This window comes from Sphaeramia orbicularis, chromosome 8 (assembly GCF_902148855.1).
Source record: "Sphaeramia orbicularis chromosome 8, fSphaOr1.1, whole genome shotgun sequence".
NCBI classification, from domain to species: Eukaryota; Metazoa; Chordata; class Actinopteri; order Kurtiformes; family Apogonidae; genus Sphaeramia; species Sphaeramia orbicularis.
The window spans coordinates 25441063-25459192 of record NC_043964.1 but is presented as its reverse complement, the minus strand read 5'-3'; the positions used below and the strand labels follow the sequence as shown (position 1 = coordinate 25459192).

The window sequence follows — 18130 nt, the reverse complement described above, 5'->3', positions numbered from 1 at the left end:
GATTTTTTAGAGTCGGCTTTAAACCCACTTCTATAAATCAGCATTTTTATGACTATAATTGCATTTTCACAATATTTTGTAATGATGTTGTTGTGTTTGATGTATTTCCACTGATGGCCAGATTGACTTGTTCGTGACCAGTATGTGTAACACTCTTGTTATGGGTTTTATCCTGTATTTATGTTAATGTCTTGAATTGCTTTTTGTCTTTAAGTGAAAATTATTTTACCTTGTAAAGCACTTATGATCTTGAAAAGAAGTATATAAATAAAACGTTAGTTACTTTGTTAATAAAATTAATAATGATGCACTAAGTTAGTTGTGTTGATTGTTATCTTCAAGAAACAGTTGTTTATAGATGTTAAAAGTATACAGTTCATTGCCATAAAGGAAATCACAATTCAGAATATTTCAAAGATGATAAAACCAAGTGTTAAATAAAAATGGCAGACATTCTTTCCATCTAAAGATGCTCCATGGTGTTGGACAGTGTTATAACATCCAGAGAGTGAAGAGCCCTTTACTGGAGCGTCCCGTCGTTACACAGCAGCAGATAATCCCTCACGGATCTGGGAATGTCCAGTTTACTGAGCACTGAGAAGCACCGGGCTCCAAGCGGCAGGCGTAAAGCACAGCGACAGAGATGCTGCAGAGACCGAGGCTGATTGCTGCGTGTATGCACCAAGTCAAAGAAAGACTGCTGCTCCTGAGATGAAACAGAAACACTAGAAAACTGCAGCCCAGGGCACAGACAGATGGGATCTAACTCTGCACAAACCCACCTCGTATACATCAGTGGGCAGCGAGTCCATCCAGTCACAGGGAGGGATTGATGTGTATGAGTTTAGCAGAACCTCCAACGTGGCCGGAGACAGGATGCACTGTTTCAGCATCTGCAGAAGAAACAGATGACAGGTTGTACCAGGGGTGTCCAATTTGAGGCTCTAGGGCCACATGTGGATCTACAGTCCTTCTTCAGTGGCTTCATCCAGAGATAAAAGAAGCAAACTAGAGAATCTACTTACATTTTTACCTAAGTATTTCAATTCGAGTAGCTTTGCATCACTAGTATCTAAACCAGGAGTGTCAAACATAAAACTGGCCCACCAATGGGTCCAATCCAACCTTCGGGATAAATTTGTGAAATGCAAAAATTACACTGAAGATATTAACAGTCAAAATCATTTTACACTGAGCAAAAACATAAACACCCCATGTGACACTTTACATTTTTTATAGCATTAGGTGTTGCACAATATATTAAAATCATACACAATTTATTTAGTTGGTCAATGTGGTGCAGATAACTGTCCATTAGAACATGATGGTGGTGTCTGACACTCGGGGAAATTCATGTGGACATGGTGGGGACCGGCTGAAAGAAATCACCACTTGATATCTGGTGTGTCCACCATTGGCTTCCTGTAGAGCGATACATCGTCTTCTCATCGAGTTGACAAGGTCGTCAATTGTGGCCTGTGGAATGTTATTCCACTCCTGTTCGAGGGCATCATCGCTGCATCAACCATGCCAATGACATGTTCCCGCATGATGTGCAACATCTGTGTCATGGTGACATCTGATGAAATTTGACATCTTGAGGTGGCCTTTTATTGTCTTTTATTGAAAGGAGTGCCTGAGTTCTGTTAATGCTATTTGAGCAGCATCTGGACATGCCACACCTGTGTTGTGGGCGGAACCACTGGATCACTTGCAGAGATGGATGCAAAGTTTGTTTACAAATCGAGAAAATTAACTATGTTTTACAATTATAAGACATCATAAGCTCATTTTGGGCCACGTGTCTTGTGTTACACAAATACTGTATATGGGTCATTTATATTTTTGCTCAATGTATTTCAGGGGCCACATACAGACCAATATGATCTGAAGTGGGTTGGACCAGTAAAATACTATCATAATAACCTGTGAATAATGATAACTCTAAATTATTCTCTTTGTTTTAGTGTAAAAAAGTAAAATTACATAAAAATTTTACATTTACAAATCATCCTTTCACAAAAAATGTGGACAATCTAAACAAATATGCATGACATGAAATATCTTAAGAGAAGTAAGTGTAATTTTAACAATATTATGCCTGTTACTAAATGTTTTGTGTCTTTGTAGAATCACTGGGATCTGTAAGTTCTATTGCACATGTATAAATGATAAACTGAGGCATAATATTGCTAAAATAGTATTTACTTCTCTTAAGACATTTCAGGTTGTTCACAGTCATTCATGTTATTCACATCTTTTTAACAATAGTTTGTACGTGTAAATATTTTCATAATGTAATTTTACTTGTCTCAATCTAAAACAGAGTGAAAAGTTTGGAGTTGGGTGCTTCTACAAAACTGATACCTAAAAACAGGACATGGGGGCTGAAAACTCAAACCAGATGTATAATGTTATGAAGCAAGTGTGGAAGCACTTTGGGTATATTTTAACCCTATAATGCCAAACGTATCATATTTGATACAAAATTAAGGCCTTCTACATGATCAGTGTGATATTGTGTATACTGAAAAACCTGATGCATACAATTAGATACATGCAATACATGGATAATCCACCGGGGGGAGGAATTCGTTCACCAGAGGCCTTTCCAGTGACACTACAAGATTTCCAAGATTTCTCACAGATACACTTTGGGAATCAAACTAATTATGCAAGGCAGAGTGTTTCACAAAAACGACCGCTGTTGCAAAATCACTTGTGATTTATTTGTGTTTAAATGTAACGTGAGTGGACACTATGGGTTACGCGCGAAACCTGGAATGAGGCTGCCGATTTATGAAAAACCCGCGTGTCTGGATTAGAAAAACCACTAGGATCCTCAAATTTAACAGTGTCTTTATTTATAGCGGTATACAAGACCATTTCAAGCCATGTTTTCCAGATCAAATGCACTGACACCTAGGTAGCCTTTCCTACCCCAATATTGGTCCTATTTTGGGCCCTAATATTTTATTAAAAATTCATTAATTTTGGGGTGGCTCATGGCAAGAGTGTAATTGTTTTGTATTTATCTGAGGTCATCATTAGGTACATCCTGGGGGGAAGTATGTATACTGACAGTCAATAGAAACTTTGAGGTAGAAATGTCTGCATATTTCTACTTGTAGGGGGGTTGTAATTATTCATTGTGGATTTATTGATGACTTAGTGCTTTGGTAGTTGAGATAATGATGAGTTGTCATGTTGTCATGGTTCTTTGCACATGGGTTGGTCTCTTTGCAAAAGTGGACCAAATACACATTGAGCAATACTCAGTGGGTATCTGCACAATTTGAGGATTGGTTTGGAAGGCCTATATAAAGGCCCAAAAAAGGCCACCATTGTTAGTCCAGTCAATGGCATCATGCCACATATGAACAACGTCTCCGGGCACTGGGTATGGTGGAGGCCGGTTTGAGCTACAGTGATATAGCCAGGCCTATGTATGGGCTGTTCCCAACCCACAATCAGAAACTTGGTTGAACGCCACAACACCACAGGTTCTGTTGACGATAGACCGCATCCAGGGAGAGAGAGAGTGACAACTTCCAACCAGGACTGCTACTGTTGTGACTTTGTGTTTGGCAGGTGTGTTGAGCCGCATTATGTAATAAATTCCCATTATGTAATAAAAGTTCAAAATGTAATAAGAATGTCACGACATCTTGTAATAAAGCCACATTATTACAAAATGCCTCAGCTTATTGCATAAACTAAGTCAACACATTATATAGTAAATTTTTTCACATTATGTAGTAAGTTATTACAATTTGAGAATTTATTACAAAATGCACTTGACACATTTTTATTTTAAGAAAATGTCATAACATGGTTCATTATGTAATAATCCAAATTAATATAATTTCAGAGCAATTTAGAAGAAATTAGTCACAGGAGCTACAGGTAATGTAATCAGAACTTTAACCACACAGTATAAAGATGAATTTAGTACATTACATTTTCCTGAAAATAAAAACGTGTCAAGTGCATTTTGTAATCAATTTCTCAAATTGTAATAACTTACTACATAATGCGAAAAAATTTACTACATAATGCATTAACATAGTTTATTACAAAATGCGTCAGGTTATTACATAATGCGGCTTTATTACAAGATGACGTGACATTCTTATTACATTTTGAACTTTTATTACACAATGAGAATTTATTACATAATGCGGCTCAACAAGGTGCCATTTTCTTTTGTCAAGTTTTTTGTTTTGAAATTATTTTTGAAACTTTAGATTTTTGTCTCTGTATGCCAATATCTTAAACAAATGATTCATATGAAAAAATTCCAGTTTAGGGTTTCAAAATAAAAATGATGTCGAAAAATATGGTCTCAAAGTTTTCATTGACTGTGAGTGTATAAATTTCTCTTTTGTTATTGGGTCTAAAAAGCTGGCAAAGTGCCAGATACCAAAATAAACCCAGTTTCATAGAAGCACCCAGTTATTATCATTTATAAATTATTACACTGGGTTACAAAAAAATGTTTTTTGCAAGTTGTCTAGGTTTTTTCAACTGAATTAGGACCATTTTGCACCGCTAAATCCAAAAATGACATCTGTTTTTCTCAATCAGATCAGGTTTTTTTGCTAATTTGATTTTGAAAAATTTGATCTCACAAAATTGATTACATTTTTGTGACTTTATCAGTTGATTTTTTTTTTATATAGTTCTCACCCAAAATAGGTTTTAAGAGAAAAAAAAATCATTTGATCACTTGATTCCTGTTAGGTACAATGGTGTATTCACCGCAGATGTAGCAGAATATGTCAGGCTTATTTTTGAAAGATCTTCTAGTCGAAGCCATTTCATTCACCTGTAATATTTAAAAAAAACATTAATCATAAATTGGCAAAAGTAAAATCTTCAGAACTCATTTACTGCAAGAAATATGAAAGAATTTTATGTCATATGATGTGAAAATGCCCATAAATGTAAGCAAAAATGTTAAAAAGCCAATATGTAGCATAGTTCAGAAAGTTGACCTGATTGAGCAAAATTAATGTGATTTTTGGATTCAGCACACCAAAATTATCCTATATCAGCTCAAAAAACTTAAACAATAAATTTGTTGGTGATCAGTGTTATCAGTGGCGACTCGTCAATAGAGGGCGCTAAAAATGTTTCGGGGGTGTGAGCAGTCAAGTCAGTGACGTATTTCCTGTTTTGGGCAAGAAAACTTGCGCCCAGGCACCGTCCACAGGAGTTTGTTCCTGCAGCTCAGTTTGTTGTTGCTATGGAGACAAAAAACTCAGTTCTGTCCCTACAAAAGGAACCGTTCCATAGAAGAACACTAGAGGAAAAGCTTCTGGTTAAAGAGCTTGGACCTGAGCAGCCTGATATCAACATTAAAGAACACATCCATGACAGGGGGAGGAGCTACACACGGTCCTTCAGCACGAGCTGGTATAAGAAGAAGGCGTGGCTTACTGCTTCTAGTGAGACACGTGCTATGTTTTGTTTTCCCTGCCTGCTGTTTCAGGTGCCAGGAACTGAACAAGCATGGACTCACACAGGTATTACAACTATAAAACACTTCTACGACAAAGCTAATAAACACGAACAGACCAAGAGTCACATTGAAAATGCTATGCGTCTGGCGCTGTTTGGGAACGCCAGTATCGCAGTGCAGCTCAGTGAAGGTTACAGGACAGCCATCCGGAGACATAATGAGGAAGTGGACCAAAACAGACTCATTCTGAAGAAAGTTATAGACTGTTTTAAATGCTGTGGTGCGTTTGAGGGAGCACTGCGTGGTCATGATGAAAGTGAGCATTCTAAAGGGCTGTCGGACTTGGATGCGTCCCTGAATGCAGCATTTGATGAACATCTGCAGATTGTCACTGTGTTTAATGGGACATCTAAGACGGTGCAGAATGAGCTCCTGGACTGCATGCTCTCAGTTGCAAGAGAGCAGATCGTTGATGAAATCAGGAGTACTGACTTTATCTCCATCATAGTTGAAGCATCAGACATTCCTGCTCAGTGTCAGTTTGTGATTGTGATCCGTTACATTGACAAAGCCCACAATGTGCAAGAAAGGTTTTTTGAGCTTGTATCTCTACAGAATGCAACAGCTGATTCCGTCGCCACAGCACTCCTGGAAAGGCTGAGCTCCATTATCCCAGCTGAACACAAGACCAAGCTCATTTCTCAGTCATATGATGGTGCAAGTGTCATGAGAGGAGCCACAGGTGGTGTGCGGACGAAGGTGCAAGCTGTGTATGAGAATGCACATCATGTCCACTGTTATGCCCATCAGGTGAACTTGGTCATGCAGAAGGTGACGTCACATATGACAAAAGTCAGGCAGTTCTTTTTTGATGTGACTGGATTATCTGATTTTTTTTCAAGATCTCCCAAGAGAACCGGTGTGCTTGACAAAGTGGTGGTGCACAGACTTCCAAGATCAAGTGCAGCTAGACGCAACTTCCCCAGTCGTGCTGTCAACACTGTCTACGAGCACAAAGATGACCTCCTGCAGTGTTTTGTGAATATCAGGGACTCAGATGACTTCGATCCTGCCAGTATAAGAGAAGCTGGAGGGTTTTTGAGGCTACTGGAGGATGAAATGTTCAGCTTCTTCCTGGAACTGTTCCATCTCATCATGCCTCATGTGGATATTCTCTACAGCGAGTTCCAGAGGCGCTCCATTAACATGATCTTCATTGCTAGAGCCATGAAGGAGTTCAAAGTCAATCTGCAAAAGATCAGGTAAATTAATTGGCCTGGCCAAGCGAGTAACCGAGTGAGAAAGCACTGTGCAGCAATACTAATCATTCCATATCTGTTTTTAAAATGTATTTAACAGCAACCATAATAGCTCAATTTGTAGATCTAAGCAAGTACTTTAACATGCCATTAAGGAATAATAACCAGATATTTAATAAAAACATGAAGTTATCATCATTGAAAAAGTAACAGTGAGAAAAAATATACAGCAGTTATTCAAGGTTTGGAAAAAATGCAAAAAGTGCTGTTCCTCAAGGAAAGTGCAAATATTTAGCATATCACATTTTCCTTAATATATGAGATTACATTATATCCAAAACTTAAACTGGTATCATTCTTATTTTAGTATTAAAACACATTAATTCATGGTAATGGAGTGAGACTCCAAAAAAGTAACAGAGTGAGGTGTTAATTCAGTGTGATGAACCATGATAATTTTCAAAGATTTGATTAAGATACTGATCAAATTATCAGTCTTTGGCCACATTTCATTACTATATTTAAAACACATCTTTCTGCTGTTTTTTTTTTTAAATAATACATAAAATTCAAAATCATTATAGTATTTGATTATTATTAAATATAAGATTAGATGCAGACATATATTTTGAACATATTTATTTACATATTGCTATTTACATTCTGAATTTATGCTGTATACATTCATTTACAACCTTTACTGTTCTTAATTTACACTGTATTCTCATATATTTTCTCATATATCCAGTTGTAATTCAGGTACAAATTAAATAAACACAGTTTTAGAAACTAGAGATATATGTCTTTCATGGTGAGTGATCAAAAATATAGTTTTAGAGAAAAAAGAAATTGACCCTGATGTTCACTTTCCTTTGGCCAGGCCCTAATGTGAATGCTGTATGATATTGACATCTATGTGACATTTCTACTCAATTTTACTGACTGCCAAAGCATAACTTTTTTCTCCTGGTTGTTTTCAGTGCATCCCTCCCTGGTCTATGTGATGCACATAACAGCAATCTACAGCAGCAGCAGGAGGCAAAAAAACGTTGCACAAGGGGCCCAGGTGAACTTCAGACACTAGCTACAGAGGTGAGATAGAAGCTCTCAAAAGCATACATTAATAAAACAGTTTTTCTCATTATACTTTATATTTTACATGTATAAATATACAGATAGATTTTTATTAATTGCAGGGTCTTTGTGCAGGTCTTGAAAGTCTTAAAAATTATGGAATTTTGAAAAGCTGTTTTCCAGACCTTAAAAAGTCTGGAATTTTGTGTGAAAGTCTTAATAAAGTATAGAAAAAAGTTTCAGTCATAGTGGAATTTTAGAGTATGCTCAAAGGTACATAATCTTGTAAGATAGGAGATACATGAGGAAAGCATATAAAAAACTGGATATGATTTTACTAACAAGTCGGTTCTGGAATTATTCTAGTGAAACTTGTTTGTGTGATATCCATGCCCTTTTGTGATTTTCGTATGTTTTGAAAACGTTTCTTTCAGTAAAACATAATTTACTGCAAATTATTCATTCATACATTTATTAAAATTAACTTTTCTGCTACACACACTAGGTACACTCAACCAAAAAAGCAGGCACACAAGTATAAAAGTGCATAAAGTCAAAGTCTTGGGGAAAAAAATAGCAATTTTGGAAAAATGTGGATTTTTTTTATTTGGATAAAGAGCAAGTGCCCTGATTTACAGAAGTGGAGCTCTGTATTCATTTATTGCATTCATTTTTATTTTTTTTTTTGTAGGTTTGTGACACTGTCTTGGCCCATGTGATGGAGAGGTTTGCCTTTACCAAGCACCTGATCAGTGCTACACTGCTTGAGGTAGATAAATTTGAGGAGTACAACAAAGAGTTCCCTCATGCTGCTCTCAACACCGCCGCAGAAGCTTACCCTGTGTTGAACAAAAGCAAACTGAAAACTGAGCTGTCACTCATTTACAGCAATGATGAATTCAGGAAGTGCACTGGTGTTGTGGCTCTGTTCCAGCTCTTTCAGCAGAATGACCTTCAGGGCATCTTTACAGAGACTGTGGCTCTGCTGAAGATCTTAGTCACCACTCCCATGACAACAGCTGAACCTGAGAGGTGCTTTTCAACTCTGACAAGAACCAAGATCTTCCTGAGAAACTGCATGTCACAAGGACGTCTGAACGCGTTGGCCATGTTGTCGATGGAAAATACTCTTGTCAGGGACATTCCTGACTTTAATAACAGAGTTATAGAAAAATTTATATGTTTGAAGGATAGACAAGAGAAATTTACATATAAAAAATAAAGGACTAAAAAAGCATACTGTGTATTTTTATTGTTATTTATATTAATATTTTAAAATAGTGGTTCATGTGCTTTGGTGTATTCTAGTGATGATATGTGGTTATAACACATTAGAAAACTGACCACTCACCTGCCGCCGCTGGTTACTATGTTATTATTTTACTGGCCTGACCCACTTGAGATCATATTGGGCTGAATATGGTCCTTGAACTAAAATGAGTTTGACACCCCTGCTTACATTGAATGAAAAGCCTATAAAATGAACTACAGGAAAAACCTGAATAATATAGTCGTAGAAAAAATTATTAGACTGTTAAAAGTCATCAAAAACGATAGTTATGCAATCAAGTTCTAACTCTTGTGTGTATCGTGACTAAAACAGACAGAAAAGAAAACATGGAATGCCTGAAAGCACTGTTTTTGTCAGTACAATGCCATAGATATTAATGTAAGAACTGAAGTGATTTTGGTTATTATCAAGAAAACCATGGAAAATGACTAGGTATCAGCTCTGAAACTAAACTCTTATGAGCTATTTTTGTTGTTATCATTATATTTGTCCAAACAAATGTACCTTTAGTTGTACCAGGCATTAAAATAAATAAGACATTGAAGAAAACAAGGGGTGGTCTAATAATTTCTTCCACGACTGTATATGTGTGTCATTATATCACAGTGTGGGACATTGAACTGAGCTAGCAGGAAATCTCTGAAAACGCCAGAATATATTTTCAAGTAGTGTATCTACCAACAAATGTACCTTTAGTTGTAGCAGGCATTAAAATAAACAAGAAATTGAAGAAAACAAGGGGTGGTCTAATAATAATAATTTTCTGTGACTGTAAATGAGCTCCTATTGGGTATAAAAGTGCACAGATTAACTGAACAATGTGTGAATACTGTGAATGTCATGGCCTTCAAAGCCACCAGGTTTCAGCTCTGTTTAACACCAGAGTTGCATTTATGTATTTTTGCAGTGTGATATTAGTACTTTTACTTTAAAGTAGCTCTACTAGTGTTGTGTGGTTATTTGACCAAACCTTTGGTGGAACAGGTTTAGCTCCATGGTTCAGGAGGGACCGTGCGACCTCTTCAGGCTGTTGGTCTGGATAATCTTCCACCACCTCAATGAACAACAGGAAGAGTTTGTCACTTTTAGCCACAGATGTGTGACATAAGGAAACTAAACTTAAATACACTGTTGCTCATAATATTGGAAGTGAACTTTAAGACAATGGCATTAAAAATGTCATAGGGCTGTTCTCAGCTTCTGTGGAAATACAGCTGCAGAAAAAATGATTAGACCATCAAAAGTCATCAAAAACAATGGTAATGCAATCACGTACTAACTCCTGTGTGTATCATGTGACTAAAACAGACAGAAAAGAAAACATGGAATGCCTAAAAGCACTGTTTTTGTCAGTACAATGCCATAGCTATTGATGTAAGAACTGAAGTGATTTTGGTTATTATCAAGAAAACATGGGAAATGGCTAGATATCAGCTCTGATATTAAACTCTTATGAGCTATTTTTGTTGTTATCATTATATTTGTCCAAACAAATGTACCTTTAGTTGTACCAGGCATGAAAATGAACAAGAAATTGAAGAAAACAAGGTTGGTCTAATAATGTTTTCTGCGACTATCTCTGAACAGATGAACAGTGTTTCCTTAGTCTATTTATAGTGATGCTCATTAAGTTGGAATAATATCGTTATACTTCTAGAGAAATGATTGTGACAATGTCATTTATTCTTGATAAAGTGTAACTGGGACTCAGTATGTAATCAGTGCACCTGGTCAAAGGTGATACTGATGTGTGTAAATAGGAATAAAAAGAGGAATGTGTCTGAAAACAAAATTCTTCTAACTTTATGGGCAACGGTGTATTTTAGAGTAATTTAAATCTAGCTGCATTGGCAGATATTTTTGCAAACTAATAGTTGTTTTTGCAGGGTATTTTTAAGCAATCACAACAATTAACGCACCTTCATGTTACTTCCTGTGTGCATGTAGGTTCAGTACTTGTGACATATTCGAATTAGGGCAGGGTATGTGTTACATTAACCTATAATTTGTATTGTATGATCCTTAATAGTGCTTGTGGTGCTCTTCTCCTCCCTGAAGGTCAAATGTGGTTACTGATGTGTATAAATAGGAACAAAAAGAGTGTCTGAAAACAAATTATTCCAACTTTATTTTACAGACCCAGGCTCCTGCTCTGCCTTCATACTCTTCAGTGCTACCTGTAACAGACAGTCCAATGGTGTGAATCCTGCAGAGTTGGAAACATCGGCCTTGGCTCCATGCTGCAGGAGGATTTCTACGATCCTGGGGCTGCAGTTTGCACAGGCGTTGTGCAGGGGCGTGTGCATCTTCCGGCCTGCAGTTCGTGGGTCAGCCCCTGCCTCCATCAGCATCTGAACTACGCCGAGGTACCGGCCCGCCTCTGACGGCCTCTCAGCCCCGGAGCAGGCGGCGTTCAGAGGGGTCTCGCCCTCTCGGTTTGTGGCCTTCACGTCAGCGTTGTGGGAGAGGAAGAGCTCCACGTGCTTCTCCAGACCTCGGCGAGCGGCCACGTGCAGAGGGGTTAGTCTAGACTCCCTCATCCTGACGTTGACCTCTGCACCGTCGTCTAACAGCAACTCAGCACAACTGAAACCACACGAATAAAACCACATCCCAGAATGCATCAGAACAGTAGTATGTAGTTACACCAGCACTGGGAATGTTCAGCTCATCTCAAGTACCAACACAGTGATGAAAAACACTTCTATTAGAGATGAAAAAGTAAAAAAGTATTGCCTGGATGGGTACTCTGTTGTGTTCATGTGCACATATGTAGAGGGCTTATTGTTTTAAAACTGCAATGAAAAGATTTTATTATTTATTTTTTTAATCCCCCAAGGACCCAGTGTGACTTTTGTGGCAGTTCCCAAATTAATTTTTCTCCGTATTTAACCTTTCCTATGTTATTTATCACCATTTATTATCATATTATCCTGTGAATTTTGCATTTTTTCAAGTGGAAATCTTCTATTTTCCTATGTTTAATTGACTGATCATGAAGATGTTCATTAAAGCTCAGAGTAAATCAAAGGTTATTGTATCAGCTCATCTCAAGTACCAACACAGTGATGAAAAACACTTCTGTTAGAGATGAAAAAGTATAAAAGTGTGGCCTGGATGGGTACTTTGTTGTGTTCATGTGCACATATGTAGAGGGCTTATTGTTTCAAAACTGTAATGAAAAGATTTTATTATTTCTTTTTTAATCCTGCAAGGACCCAGTGTGACTTTTGTGGCAGTTCTCAAATTAATTTTTCTCTGTATTTAACCTTTCCTAAGTTATTTATCACCATTTACTATCATATTATCCTGTGAATTTTGCATTTTTTCCAGTGGAAATCATCTATTTTCCTATGTTTAACTGACTGATCATGAAGATGTTCATAAAAGGTCAGAGTAAAATCAAAGGTTATTGTATCAAAACAGAAAAAAATGAAGAAAAGGTGACTTTTGCAGTAAACTATAGATAGCATAAACCAAGTGTCTCCATCCACTGTCATTGATCCAACTCCATGGGTTTTACTGGTGAATCAGTGTTGTAGAAGATGGCGGTGTTTCCATGGTAACTACGGAGCCCCAAACTGTATTTTAAACCAGTTATTTACATGTCCTGATAGGATTTGTGGATCAGCAGTTTAGATCAGTAGATGCTTTTGGATGTTTGGGTCTTTATGGGTTAAGTATAAAAGTATAAGTACTGAAGTAAAAGTACTGGTTTGGACCCTCTGTCTGATGTATTATTAAATATGACTTCAGTACATTATTAATAGTCAATCATCAGTGTTGTGCTTTACAGTAAATCCAGTTTTATAAATAGAATCACCAGATCAATCTGAGGCATCATCACATGATTAATAGGAGAGCAACAAAGAAAAAACAAAGCTCTGATCTGTGTTGGAGTTTTTGTGCTTTAAATCTTTTTATGTATTACATTGGATGAGTTGAACATTTATTGAAATGAAAGTATGTGGGAATTTTAGAGGGAAAAATCACTGCTGGGTGTATCTGTTAACAACCTATCGACATCTGAAATATGAGCTGACTATGAATTGCTTTTTGTAAAACATCAGAGGCAAACGCTTGGAAATTGCCGGCTTAATCTTTAATAATGTGATGTGTTTTTTTAAAGCTTTTTATACAGTAATGGAAAACGTTTTCGGACACCCTTAAAATTATACATAGTCTTAAATATTATCATGAAATATATGTGGAATAATCTTTTTTGTGGCTTCATCAGACAGACAAACAAATGCAATTTTTGTTCTTGGTTTACTGTTAACCAGAAAAAATAATTTAACTAAATTCTTGACAGTTTCCACATGTCATGCCTTGGATGTGTTTCATTACCTGCTGAAACATCCAGTTTTGACCTTGATGGAACTGAGCATGTGCAGGAGCATGTGGGTTTGGAGAATGGAACAATACTTTGCAGAGTTCAGTGACTTTAATGTAATATATCACAAATGCATGGGGTGAGTAAAAACATTTTTCCACCACTGTACACACTGAGGGTGGAGGACATTTTCACATTCTTATGTTAATAATGTCAAAGGATTTACAGTAGTATTTCCGCTATAAAACATCTAAAAAGCTTCATTATCTATGTTTTGTTGACTTAATTCTTCCAACAATGTTCAAATTTAGAGAAAGCTGACATATCCTGTTTACTAAAATAAGATGGTTAACACTTAAAAAACAAAAGGTTGATATATTTTACTAAAATGAAACAATATAATGAATAAATGCAACTAAATGTGATGCAAATTAAATTAAGCTATGTTATTTTGTTAGCTCATAGTGAAATTCTCTGGGAAATTATAATGATGGTGTTGTTCTGCAACTGACTTCAGAGACAGTGGAACAAGCTTCAAATAAACAACAAAAACACAAACTTCAGAAACACATTACTTTTCATACTCCACAGTAGTGGAAAATAGTTTTTGGACATCCTTAAAATTTTACACAATCTGACATGGGTGCTTCTATGAAACTGGTCCCTAAAAACAGGACATGGGGGCTAAAAAGTCAAACCAGATGCAGACTAATGTAATGAAGCAAGTTTGGAAGCACTTTGGGTCTATTTTAAAAATAAATATTTACTGAGATAAGAGAGAAACTACTTTTCAGATAAAACACGTTTTTATATATTTTTATATTATTTTTTATGCAATAATCCACATGAAACACAGTCAAAAGGACACGAAAATTACACGCTACTATTTTTTCAAATATCTTTTTATTCTCTCACAGGTTCATTTTGGGAATTGAACTAATTATGCAAGGGAGAGTGTTTCACAAAAACGACCGCTGGTGCAAAATCCCTCACGATTTATTTGTGTTTAAATGGGCAGGTTCTGTATGTAACATGAGTGGACATGATGGGTTACATGCGAAACCTGGAATGAGACTGCAGATTCATGAAAAACTCGCATGTCTGGATTAGAAAAAACACCAGGATCCTCAAATTTAACACAGTGTCTTTATAGCGGTATATAACACCATTTCAAGACATGTTTTCCAGATAAAATACACTGACAACTAGGTAGTCTTTCATGTCCCAATTCTGGTCCTATTTTTGGCCCCAATATTTTATTAAAAATTTATTAATTTTGGGATGGGTCAGAGCAAGAGTATAATTTTTTTGCAATTATCTGTGGTCATCATTAGGTACATCCTGGGGGGAAATATATCTAAATTTATCTTTTATCATTGGGTCTAAAAAAGCTGGCAAAGTGCCAGATACTGAAATAAACCCAGTTTCATAGAAGCACCCAAATATTATCATGAAATATTTATTAATAACAAAACTAAATTATTGACAGTTTCAACATGTCATGTCCTGAATGTGTTTCAAGGGGCATTATCTTGCAGAAACATAAATATGGGTTTGGAGAATGGAATAGTATTTGTCAGAGTTCAGTGACTTAAGAGTGATTCCTGATGCAGTTTATCACAAATGCATGGGGTGAACAAAACTGGATAAATTGGTCATGAACTAAATGCAGCGGAGTGAAATGGATCATAACCTAAGACTCACTGGAATGACTGAGCAGAGGTGCAGAGGTGAAGGGGAGCGCAGCCGTCAGAGGTCAACAGTTCAGGGTCGGCGCCGTGGGAAAGCAGCAACTGAACGCACACGGAGTGACCGCCGATGCAGGCGTCGTGGAGGGCGGTGTTACCTCCGGGGTCGGCGTTCGCCTCGGCCCCACGGAACAGCAGCTCCTCCACACAGCTGCTGTGTCCTCTGCTGGCGGCCAGACGCAGGGCGGACGTTTGTTTGACCTTAGAGCTCAGTGTCCACATACCTGACACAGGAACACACGGGGCAAAGACAGACTCATTAGTGACCATGAGGATCCATGACATTCACATGTATGAGGGACACTATAGGGACAGGTATATCTTTTCTAACAGGGGTCTGGGCTACAAAAAAATAATAACAAATGTCATAATATAGTTGGATATTGTGATAAATATCATTGTGTTGCATTGGTTAGTTTTGTTTCCATCTACTTTTTTCACATCTCACTTAGAATGAGTTGAAATTTCCCCCCAGTGGGATAAATAAAGTCTTATCTTATCTTAACTGGGAGAAAGATATACTGTAGAAGTGTGAGAACATAGAAATCACTCCCTCGTGTCTGAATAAAACATACAATGAATCATTAATCTGCGAATTAATCACACGTGAAAAACACACCTTTTCCATCAACACAGGGCTGTTTTTAATGCAGCGTTGATGCTTTTCTGTTTGAAGAAACTTATCTGAACTTTAGGCCAATATTTACAGTCATTTAGTCAATTCTCATTACGTATTGAATCCACTGTTAGAAGAGTTTTTTGGGTTTGAATTGTCTATAATAACGACAAAAAGCTGAGAAACTGCTTTTCACCTGAAATATTCCCATGTATTGACAGAATAAGAGGTTCAAAGGTGATGAAATATTTCAGATCAATAGATGGTTTTAGCCACTGATGGATGTTTAGGTTTTTGGGAGTATTTTGTTCCTTCTTCACTTAAACAGACATCATAACACACAGTTTTAAAAAATGTGATACCATCCTTATCATGGACAGTGTTTCTTGATGGTGTGATTGTATGAGTTTTGATTCCCACTCAGTATTTCTGTAAGATGACGTATTAAGGTTTGGGGTTCCTACCCATCTCTGGCGTCCACACCATCTCCTCATGCACCGTCTCCATCAGGGCGTTGACCATGGCAGGGTCCTTCAGCACCGCATACACTCCTTTCATGTCTCCACACATGAAGGTGTTGTGAATGGCTGTGTCTCTGCACCGGACCTGAGGAGGAGCCGCCCGGACCTCCTGGACCCGCCGCCTCTCCTGGTGCCTGGGAGGAGGCCTAGGGGCAGGGGGTAAGGGGGCCCTGCTCATGGCTCTCCTGTGAGCCAGAGCCCGACGAGCATCTTCCCACTCCTGAAGCTCCTGCTCCACCCTCAGGGAACGAAGGGAGGTGGAGGTGAATGGAAAAGTCTCCTTGGACATGGCACCTTAAAGTGATCCAGACAGAAAGGTCAGCTTTACAGATGAATCAAACCACTTTCATGAACAGTTTTCCTCTGTTTCCTTTGAGCTGTGAGTCCATACATTCAACTCCATGAAGCCCTGAAGCCTTTACAGCACAGTGTGGACATAAAGTCAAAGGTCAGCTGATAACATTTACTCACCCTGAAACCAAAAATGAAATGAGTCACAGCTGCCTGGGCAAAGCTCAAGTAAAACCTTTCATAATTAAAAAACAGTCTTCTTTCCCTTTTATGTAAATTTATTCCTCAAATCCCGTGTCGTGTCTTTGTGGACACAGTCACAAGGCTGTTCTTCAAACACAACTTCAGCACTACTTATTAATAGCCCAGAATGCAAACTGATACCAGTCCCATCCACAGTGGCCACTAGATGGAAGCATCCACCTTGGATTTATACCTAAAGAAACACAGAGAACAAAGGAAAGTCAAGATAATCTCTGATCTAGTGTAAACATTGGTCTACTGGTAGAATAAAAGTTGTGAAACTTTATCAAGTTTGAGTTACTAATAAGGAAAATTTTATTTAAAAAAAAAAAAAAAATGTTGGTTGGCTGTAGTTTCCTTGATACAGTCTTTTTTTGTTTTAATTTTATTTTGCCTTTATTTAACAAGGCAAAACAGATTAAGTGGGCACTCTTATTTCCAACTGTGGCCTGTCAGTCTTCAGTCAAAATCGAAAACGGTGAGGATTAATGAGAGAATGGTTTTACTCCAAAGGAATGCCAGTCTCAGAGCTACCAGATCTGCTTCAAAACACTGTCTGCATATTATAATACATTCACTTTACAGGTTCTTTCTACTGCATAGTTTATAAATGTATTAACAACCAATGAAAATCATATGCAATAAAACAATTAAATAAAAGTCAAGTGCAATAATAAAAACAAGCACTTTTTCTAAAGTGAAGTTTACAATTTTGACCAACTTTCTTATTCTAAAATGTTTTGATCTTCAGCGTTTAGAAATTTTTTTTTTTATAAAACAGAGTTTATTGCACTGTACATTGAAATTTGCTGTTCTATCATTCTGTTATTGAGTCTGTGATTACCTTTCCTTTCATTTGTTGTTTCCTATTTCTGGTTAACGTCTACAGTAAAATAACTGGAACTGCTCGAGAAACTTAGCAAGATATACATAACAAACAGGCATGAAAGAAAACAGAATCTACCTTGTCTGATTGTTCTCATCCTTGACATCAACATTTCCAGTTTCACTTAAAATACAGATAAAAAGTCGCAAAATTAAAAAGGCAAAAATATTTAGCGTCAATTTGTTTTGATATGTAAAGTCTATACGCTTCTTGTTTTTTAAATCTCTTTTAAAAACTCTGAGTAAATTCTGATTAACATGACAAACCCTACAGTAAACATGTTGTAGCTAGATCAGTTAACATTCAAACATCACGGAGGGTGGGGGATTCATCTTGACGCCCATTGAATGCTCTTTGTAAAAACATCCTGTACGTCATCACGTATGTTTGAACGTTGCGGCGCG

At 37.2% G+C, this 18130-nt stretch overlaps 2 protein-coding genes across 2 annotated transcripts; one reads left to right on the top strand and one right to left on the bottom strand.

The window, feature by feature from the left end:
- Positions 1-373: 373 nt before the first annotated feature.
- Positions 374-16595, bottom strand: asb16 (ankyrin repeat and SOCS box containing 16). The gene is made up of 6 exons (XM_030140140.1): positions 16250-16595; positions 15126-15393; positions 11266-11674; positions 10059-10142; positions 783-893; positions 374-706 (listed from the first exon to the last, which is right to left on the bottom strand). Exons 1-6 carry the CDS (start codon positions 16593-16595, stop codon positions 521-523), a joined length of 1404 nt encoding a protein of 467 aa, XP_029996000.1. The 3' UTR covers positions 374-520.
- On the top strand, positions 5206-9030 carry LOC115423375 (uncharacterized). The gene is made up of 3 exons (XM_030140139.1): positions 5206-6726; positions 7704-7815; positions 8489-9030. The coding sequence occupies exons 1-3, from the start codon at positions 5249-5251 to the stop codon at positions 9017-9019; spliced, it is 2121 nt and encodes a 706-aa protein (XP_029995999.1). The 5' UTR covers positions 5206-5248; the 3' UTR covers positions 9020-9030.
- Positions 16596-18130: the final 1535 nt, after the last annotated feature.

What these genes read in the sequence shown, in the direction of transcription:
- LOC115423375 (XM_030140139.1), top strand. Translation starts at nt 5,249, where the DNA reads ATGGAGACAAAAAACTCAGTTCTGTCCCTACAAAAGGAACCGTTCCAT. An exon ending in GTCAATCTGCAAAAGATCAG is followed by an intron (nt 6,727 to 7,703) that starts GTAAATTAATTG and finishes GGTTGTTTTCAG; the next exon opens with TGCATCCCTCCCTGGTCTAT. An exon ending in TTCAGACACTAGCTACAGAG is followed by an intron (nt 7,816 to 8,488) that starts GTGAGATAGAAG and finishes TTTTTTTTGTAG; the next exon opens with GTTTGTGACACTGTCTTGGC.
- asb16 (XM_030140140.1), bottom strand. Translation starts at nt 16,595, where the DNA reads ATGTCCAAGGAGACTTTTCCATTCACCTCCACCTCCCTTCGTTCCCTG. An exon ending in GGTGTGGACGCCAGAGATGG is followed by an intron (nt 15,394 to 16,249) that starts GTAGGAACCCCA and finishes TTCCTGTGTCAG; the next exon opens with GTATGTGGACACTGAGCTCT. An exon ending in TGCCCACTGATGTATACGAG is followed by an intron (nt 707 to 782) that starts GTGGGTTTGTGC and finishes GTTTCATCTCAG; the next exon opens with GAGCAGCAGTCTTTCTTTGA.